At 48.6% G+C, this 9,001-nt stretch overlaps 1 protein-coding gene across 1 annotated transcript; it reads left to right on the top strand.

The window, feature by feature from the left end:
* The first annotated feature begins 539 nt into the window (after positions 1 to 539).
* LOC118080441 (melatonin receptor type 1A) lies at positions 540 to 8,780 on the top strand. The gene is made up of 2 exons (XM_035105700.3): positions 540 to 1,068; positions 5,971 to 8,780. The coding sequence occupies exons 1-2, from the start codon at positions 879 to 881 to the stop codon at positions 6,747 to 6,749; spliced, it is 969 nt and encodes a 322-aa protein (XP_034961591.1). The 5' UTR covers positions 540 to 878; the 3' UTR covers positions 6,750 to 8,780.
* Positions 8,781 to 9,001: the final 221 nt, after the last annotated feature.

Below are 9,001 nucleotides of genomic sequence, written 5' to 3'. Positions count from 1 at the left end.
CTGGAGGGAGGAGAGAGAAAGAATTGATGGGGAGGTTCTCAAAGTAAGAGGGCAAAGAGTTGGCAACTTCGTCTCGCCGGCGCCTTTCTCGCATCTCCAGAGAACTTTGTCCCTCCAGCCTGCGCCCCCTCCAGCCTTGCCAGGGCGACCGGCAGCGCGCAAGAAAGAGAGAGGAGCGGGTCGCGAGTATGAATGGGAGCAGATTCCTACGAGGCGAGTTGGTCGGCGGTGGCAAGGCGCGTGCATGAACAGACAAGCTTTGGGGGAGAAACAGAGCCGCGGGAACCTCGGAAGCTGCCTTCTGCAGTCAGAGCTTCCGTCCCATGCAGCTGAATCTTTGCGCCGAGAGGCGGCTCGACGCCTCTTCGTGGATAATCACGCCCCTACTTGGGCACGCTGGGGATTGAACCCGAGACCTTCCGCATCAGGCAGGGCAGAGCAGATGGTCGGTCCTTCCCGCGCGTGAGCGCGCCCTTAACTGAACTGGTTCAGTGTGGCCATAGCAGTTGTGGCGTGGCGAGGCTCCCTCCGAGTCCCCAGGATTTACCACGAGGCGAGGAGGAGGAGGAGTCCAGGCCATGCGTCTCTCCCCGCCGCGAGCAACTTCTCTGCAAAACTTCTGCAAGGCGGCGCGCAACGCTCTCCTCCGGCCTTAGCGTTTGCTGCGCGGGTTTCCAAAGAGGCCATGCAGCGTGGCTGGGCGCTGCCTTCGCGCCCGGCTTTGGCAGGAGCCTGGGAAGGGTTTCCCTCGATCCCCGTGCGATGAGCTTCCTCCTCTCAAGCTGGGGGTCGCCCTCGATTGCCCTGCACGATAACCACCCCCCGCCCGGAAATCGGAGGTGGTGGGCGCCCCGCACCCCAACCCCCGATAAGCGAGGATGGACGAGGAAGGGTGGCTGCCGCGGAAGAACCAGTCTTCCCAGCTGGAAAGGGAAGAGGCGGGTCTCTATCCCGTTTGGGTAGTGGCCCTCCTCGCTGTCGTCCTCATTGTCACCATCGCCGTGGACATTCTGGGCAACCTGCTGGTGATCCTGTCCGTGTACAAGAACAAGAAGCTGAGGAAAGCAGGTAATGGCATTGCTGGCCAAAGGACACCTGTCCCCAGAGACAGCATCCTGCACCGCTCTTGCTCAGCCTCAGATGCTACCATAACTGCCCTCCTTGTTCCAAGTTCCCGTTCTCCACCCCCATTCTGAGGAACTGCTGAGAGTCTTCGCTCCAGCAGAATCAGAATATCATGCTGTGTCTGCCCAGCAGGATCTCCTAGATAAATTTTCTTGTAGCACCAAATTAGATTCTGGAGAGGCACAATATATGATGAAATGCAGAAGAAGCCCAGTGCTGACATTTGTTTGTTTTATTTAGGCATGCAGATATTTGCTGTCTGAGCGGGACCCTCCTTGGTCAGAAGAAGTGCAGGATGCCACCTTGGGTTCATTCAAGGGCACCTGCTTTCTGAACAAACTCCCTTTCTAGGGTGCAGATGGCATGTTTATTGAACAATGTTTTCTGGGACATTAGATGACTTGTATCCAAACATGGACGTAACCCTAGATCCACAAAAATTATTGAAAAGCAATGAAAGAACTCGATTAACCGAGGTTCTGCCCTCCCCTCCCCTTGAGAAGCCTGCCCCCGTTAACGTCCTCTCTTGGGTGGGTATATTTCCCCCCAAAAGCTCAACAACTTGGGAGGGGGGGGGCAATCTCCCCAAAAAAGCTGAACCACTTTGGCTGCCTCCCCCCTAACAAAAATCCTGGCTTCGCCCAGGCATCCAAACAAGTGTGTTAGCCACATGTTCCAGCACATTTCCCCTGCAACTTTCCTTATTGCAAAACACACACAGCCCCAATCCAATCTTTTAGGAGAGTGTGTCCACCGGTGCAATAGCGTAAAATCAACTTTAATTGTGCAGCCTGAATTAGCTGGTGCGTGATTGAATCTCAACCAAAAATAGCTAGATGGTTTGAAAGTGCCCTGGATATTAAAGAATTCTGAATAGCAATTCTCTCTTTTGAAGACTAGAGAGATTTGCTTTGGAAAGATATTTTTAACACCCTCATACCGTTTTAAACCATCAGACTTTGGGCTGATTCAGAAAGGTGGCATTCTTTTAATCTGAGACACCTTTGAGGACACTTCATTTTCTGAAAGATGTCCTGCTTTCTAGACAACACAACTTGTAAATCAGGGGTTGGGACCCTGTGGCTCTCCAGTTGGCCATCCTGCCCAGGGCCGTCTTTAGCAGATGTGGCACTGGGGTGCAAATATCCGCTCAGCGCCCCCAAATTACCATGGATAGGGGGCCGAAGTGCGCACTGCCAGCCATGGGGGGTGCACAACTCTTCCCCCATGCCATTGCGGGAGAGCGATCCCCGCAGAGGCTTGGGAGGGAAGCTGCATGCCCGCCAGCCATATAATTGGCAGGGCACAGCTTCCATCCTAAGCCTCTCCAGGGATCGCTCTCCTTCCGCGGAGGCTTGGGAGGCAAGCAAACATATGGTTGACAGGGTGCAGCTGGCAGTTGTGCAGGGAAAGGGGAGGCTGCCGGCAAAGCCGCACAGCTCCCCCACTTGCTGGGGCACCCCTGAGAGGCCAGCGCCCTGGTGCGATGCACCACTAACCCATATGGGAAACACAGCTCTGATCCTGGCTGGGGGTATCCAACAATACTTGCCCATAGGCTTCCCTGTCCCTGATTCAAAATTATCTGAAGTTGCCTTCAAAGTGATCTCCAAAACACAGAGACTCAGAATCAGCTACATGAAGGTGGGGAAAGTGCAGGGTGTTTTAGTACAGCTTTTCATAATTTAATTTTATTCAATAATGTATATACTGCTTAAGTGCATGCATCTCTAAGCAGCATACAAGGGATACAATACAGTGGTACCTCGGTTTAAGTACACACAGGGCTGGCTCTTCGTAGACCACCGGTGGCGCAGTGCACCATGGCGCGGGGGTGGCAAGCTGGGCGCCGGCCTGGCAAGGAGAAACCAATTGCGCCCTGCGAGGGTGGGGCGGGCGGCGGAGCGATCTCCGCCCCTCAGCACCAGGGCGCGCGATCTGCTCAAGACGGCCCTGAGTACACAGTTGGTTCCGGAAGTCTGTACTTAACCTGAAGCGTACTTAACCTGAAGCGAACTTTCCCATTGAAAGTAATCCGTTCCAGATGGGTCCGCGGAGTACTTAAACTGAAGCGAACTTTCCCATTGAAAGCAATGGAAAGTGGATTAATCCGTTCCAGACAGGTCCGCGGAGTACTTAAACTGAACGTACTCAAACCGAAGCGTACTTAAACCGAGGTATGACTGTACAGAAAAGATTAAAACTATAAAACCAGACTTCAATGAACATGTCTGCTGGAATTTTTAAAAGACCTTAGTAGGTGCTATAAGTTCAACAGAAAGGGGCCCTGTCCGACCTCAATGGGAAGGGAGGTTGACAGAATTCCCATAATACTGAATTTGTGGGTGTGGGGCATGGTGGACTCAGTGATGCATGAAGCAAGCACTGAAGGAATTTAAGGAGATAAGCTACGAGAAGTGGCGGAGGAAGCCTTTCGGGCACCTGGGGCGTTGTGCGCTGCACAGCGCGGCACCCATAGGGGCTAGGGACAGAGCGCGCCACGCGGTGCCCATAGGGACGGGCAGAGGTGGAGCTAGCGGCAGCAGCAGGGAGCATCATGGGGGGGGTGCCACCTGCGGCAATTTCACCCCCCCCCCCTCAGAGATGACACCTGGCGTGGACCTCACCCACCTTGCTCCACCTCTGGCTACAAGCCATAGATGACTTGATAATTTCTGGGCAGCTTCACCTATGTAGCTGTTGTCTGATATACAGGAGTTTGACCAAACTGCGGGAGGCAGTGGAAGACAGGAGTGCCTGGCATGCTCTGGTTCATGGGGTCACGAAGAGTCGGACACGACTAAATGACTAAACAACAACAAATGCAGCATAACAGACCAGCCTGTGTCCCTTCCCCCCTCCTCAGATGTTGTGGACTACAACTCCCATCATCCCCGATCACTGACTATTCTGAATGGGGCTGTTGCAAATCCAAAACATCTAGAGGTCACCAGTTTGGAGAAGGCTGAACCGGATAAAATGGGACGGCCACTGGTTTCACCACCTGGCTCGGAATGGCTGTCCTTTTTGTGCTTACACAAAAACCCCGTTGAGCAATAATATCTCAAGCACACTTCTGCACAAGTAGTTTGAATTCATTGCATGTTATCTTCAAGTAGAAAACTCAGCTGAAGCTTTTAAGCCTGAGGATATGGCTGGCTCTGCCGTGTCCACTTGCATTCTCTGCTTAAGTATTGCTTGTGCCTGACCCAGGGTGTCTGGAACAAACAGCCTATTGAAATTTCTATTGAAATTTTGCTGTGAGCAGCTTCAGCAAACAGCAGCTGCACTGCTGTTTGGGGATAAACATGTAGGGCTCTCTTGCTGGTTTTGTCCATCTGTAGACACTGCAAACAGCTTGTGTGCTTGCAGTGTTTCTATTATAAAGTAGCAAAAATAATGACACACTTCTTATAAATGCTTTGTAGACAAGGGGTGGTGGGAAACACACAGAATTATAAGATCTGGGGTTACTGCTGAGATCCATATCTGGAATAATAAATACACCCTCTCTGTCCTTGGGTCAATTAAACAGCAGGGGCTTTCTAGCCATAAACAATAGTGAAACAGAACCAGGAGCTCACAACTATTAGCATGAGTGACCACACGTCTGTTTCACTTTCCGCTTACCGTATACCAGAGGCCCATGATCTCAGTACTGTATTAAAATTAAGTTGTGAAATGGCAGAAACTCAAGTATACATCATCTAAAACATTTTGATTAAGGGCTATTTCATTTAGCCTGTAATTAAAATAAAACGCAAACCTGTTTAGGGAAGTTTTTAATGTTTGATGTTTTATTCTGTTTTTAATATTCTGTTGGGAGCCACCCAGAGTGGCTGGGGAAACCCAGCCAGATGGGTGGGATATAAATAAAAAAATATTATTATAAATAAAATTCCAGAACATCAAGTGCACAAATGTATTCCTCTTGTTTTTGTGCTGAGTGACAAGGACACAGGTGAAAGCGGGCCATTTTTTACTGAGTGGGTGGGCTGTTTAGCCTCTGGTATAGCTCAGTCTGTAGAGCATGAGACTCTTAATCTCAGGGTCGTGGGTTCGAGCCCAACATTAGGCAAAATATTCCTGCATTGCAGGGGGTTGGACTAGATGACCCTTGTGGTATCTTCCAACTCTGCAATCCTAGGAGCCAGCTCTGTTCTGGCATGACTCCTGCTGTCATGAAATTTAGACCCTTTTTCTGCAGCGGAATGAAAACACAAACTACAGTCATACCTTGGATCTCAAACGCCTTGGCTCCCGAACAAATCGGCTCCCGAACGATCGAAACCCGGAAGTGAGTGTTCTGGTTTTCGAACGTTCTTTTGGAAGTGATACCTCCAACACGGCTTCCAATCGACTGCAGGAGCTTCCTGCAGCCAATCAGAAGCCGTGCTTTGGTTTTCAAACATTTTGGAAGTTGAATGGACTTATGGAACGGATTCCGTTCAGCTTCCAAAGTTCAACTCTATTTCAGATATAGACAAGAAGCTTAAGGGTACAAGTATGCAAGCACCGGTAGTTTTTAATTAAAAGGGGACATTGCTAATTATTTATTAACAATGATTCTAGATTCAGGTAGGTAGCCATGTCGGTCTGATGTAGTCAAAATAAATATAATAAAAAATTGTCCAGTAGCACCTTATAGACCAAGTAAGTTTGTTCTGGTATAAGCTTCCGTGTGCATGCACACGAAAGCTTATACCAGAACAAACTTAGTTGGTCTATGTGCTACTGGACTATTATTATTATTATTATTATTATTATTATTATTATTATTATTATTATTATTATTACAATGGTTACTTTTCAAAGGCCTTTAACTGTTCAACTTTTGAATTCTAGGGAATGCCTTTGTGGTCAGCCTGGCTTTTGCAGACTTGCTGGTGGCTCTGTACCCCTACCCACTGGCCCTGATCGCCATTTTCCACGACGAGTGGGTCATGGGCTACCTCCACTGTCAGGTCAGCGGGTTCCTGATGGGGATGAGTGTCATCGGCTCCATCTTCAACATCACCGGCATCGCCCTGAACCGCTACTGCTACATTTGCCACAGCCTGAAGTACGACAAGGTCTTCTCCCTCGGCAACACACTGGGCTACGTGGGGGTCGTTTGGGCCCTCACCTTGCTGGCCATCATGCCAAACCTCTTTGTGGACTCCCTCAGGTACGACCCCCGGGTGTACTCTTGCACTTTTGCCCAGTCCGTCAGCTCCCTTTACACCATTGCGGTGGTGGTGGTCCATTTCTTCCTGCCCATCGCCATCGTCAGCTTCTGCTACCTGAGGATCTGGGCCTTGGTGCTCCAGGTGCGTCGGCGAGTCAAGCCCGACGCCCGGCCCAAAATGAAGCCGCACGACTTCCGGAACTTCCTCACCATGTTTATGGTCTTTGTGCTTTTCGCCATCTGTTGGGCGCCGCTGAACTTGATTGGCTTTGTCGTGGCTCTGAAGCCAGCTCTGGAACCTTCCATCCCTAAATGGCTCTTCACGGGCAGCTACTTCATGGCGTACTTTAACAGCTGCTTAAACGCTGTGATTTATGGAGCCCTGAATCACAATTTCCGAAAGGAGTACAAGAAAATCATACTAACCCTTTGCCAGATGGTTTGCAGAACTGACTAAAAGAAATCCACCGAAGCTCAAATGGGTTGGAGAGGTTGGGTCTCGGATAGCAAAGCTTACCAGAATTCTTTTTATAACTTGAGAAATAATCTGCAAATGAGTTATTTGTTACTTGCCTGCAACAGGATGCTAGTTGGTGGCTTGCCATGGCTTGTTCAATGAGGTTTGAGAGTAGCACTTGAGAGCTGTGTTGGCATAGCAAACATCAGCTTCCTTAGATCCTTCTACCACCCACAACCTGCCCCATTTTTTCTTATCAGTAAAATCACTGTGGTGGCTGATAAGAGCTGAGCCAAATAATTCTTAGCAAATAATGGTTGTAACAATTTTGACCTGCTCTCCATACGGAACATCTCGCTGGTTTCTCTACTTGATTCTTAAAGTTTGAGATTGTTTTTGAGAAGCTATCCAATATCCCCAAAATGGGCTTGTTGAACGAAGCCCAGGGACCTTGACTAGGAAAGAATGATGACTGGTGCTTTCTTTCTCGGTAGATTTCTTTCTTCAGTAGATTCCGAGAATGCAATCTGCACCAAGCTGCAGGTTTTTGTACATAGATCATCAGCTGTGCTGAGTACACAAAAATGGTGTGGGGTTGAGAGCGAGAAATGCTGAAATTGAAACAATCGTGGTATGAACATTTTTTTTTATCACAGTTCAAAAATCTATGCTCAGCCATATGCACAGATTTTTCTCTTGTGGTTTCTTTGATCAAAGTGAAATGATTTGGAAAATATCTGCGTAATTCACTTTGGCTACTGTCTTTTTTTGGTGGAGGAATGCAAAACTGAGTGCAAGCTAGGAAAAAGGGACAGGAGAATGCTAGCTTCCAGGAAGCCCAATGCAAAACTTCAGGCTGGACTTTTGGAAAGTCCCATGTTTGTGAGCTAGAGGAGTCAGTGTGCCTGCTCCAAAATGCTGTTGTTGTTTTTTCCAAAATGGAAAATAGGCAATTTCAGGGATCTGATCCCTGAGGCTATTCCTTGGCTACCTGAAGAAGGGTCTCCCTTGGCTCTTCTTGTTTGGAGTGAAGGTGGGAATGAGGCCATGTTCTTCCAGGCAATGAGAAAATCGGCTTTCCATCCTTCCATTGCTCATACTTGTCCCAGAGCAGATTTGAACTCAGCAAGGCAGGGGATGGATTCAAGTAGGGGTAGGATAGTCAGGCCTTACCAGGTCAGTGCACAGTCCAGCAGGATAATCTTTCCAGTTTTCTACTGCCCACATTTTGCTCATTTGTGCCAAGCACAACCAAGCATATGGAAGAAGGCCAGGTCCCTGTCTTTCTATCTGCCCAGTACAAAGACATCTCCAGAAAGGGTAAGAGAACCAGAGAGGTCTATGTAGGGCCTTAGCTTGGTGGTAGAGCATTAGCTTTGAATGCTGAAGATCCCATTTTCAGTCTCCAGCATCTCTGTGTAAAGCTGAGGGTCTAAAATCCTAGAGAGCTGCTGCCAGTCAGTGCAGACCCTACTGAGCTAGAGAGGCCAATGGTCTGATTCAGCAGAAGACATATTTCTGCAAACTTTCAAAAGGAGTTGATGGTCAAATGTGAATACTATTGAGATGGATGTTCAAATGATAATGGAAAGCCCTTATATGAAAAACGGAGGTAGTCAGAAGGACACTCTGCACCCCAGCCCATCATTACAGCTCCTTTGGGTTAGATGAAATTCCACAGAAAACGATCACCAACCTTTCCAGGTTGATAGAAGAGCAGCAGGCCCCAAAGACCGAGCCAAGTATCTGTGTGGAATCTTCAGCAATCCTGGTGCAACAGGCTTTAAGAACATTGGCTGCTGAAACAACTCGCATGGATATGGATCAGAATGCAATAAATCATTTAAAAAAAAACCAGAGGGTGACCTATCCAACAAGCTGAAAGACTGATGGTGAGAAGAGATGGATTATGGAACTGTTTGCTGCCTTCTCTTGCCCACTGACATATAAAATGCAACCTGCTACTCTAAATGCATGTGTATTTTTTTTCTGTAGCCTGCACTGGGCATTTCTATAAACACAAGAAATTTTGCTCTGAATGCTTTGAGTAGCCACACCTCTGATGTCGCAGGTGCAAACTACGTAGTCCCAGCTCCCTGGTGTCTACACTTAGAGCACAAACATCGGCAAGGATGGAACCTTGGTGTGCATAGCTACAAGTAGTTCCCAGGGGGTGGGGCTAATTGACACATGTGACATGGAAACTGTGGATGCTCTGGTCAGCCCTGCTCTCATCCCTGTACACTGGGGAA

The sequence above is a fragment of the Zootoca vivipara genome, chromosome 2 (genome assembly GCF_965207765.1).
Source record: "Zootoca vivipara chromosome 2, rZooViv2.hap1.1, whole genome shotgun sequence".
NCBI classification, from domain to species: domain Eukaryota; kingdom Metazoa; phylum Chordata; class Lepidosauria; order Squamata; family Lacertidae; genus Zootoca; species Zootoca vivipara.
This window is presented reverse-complemented; position numbering and strand designations above follow the sequence as displayed.

Bases quoted from the DNA above. Each gene is read 5' to 3' on its own strand.
- LOC118080441 (XM_035105700.3), top strand. From the start codon at position 879: ATGGACGAGGAAGGGTGGCTGCCGCGGAAGAACCAGTCTTCCCAGCTG. The intron at 1,069-5,970 runs GTAATGGCATTG...TTTGAATTCTAG, and splicing joins CAAGAAGCTGAGGAAAGCAG to GGAATGCCTTTGTGGTCAGC.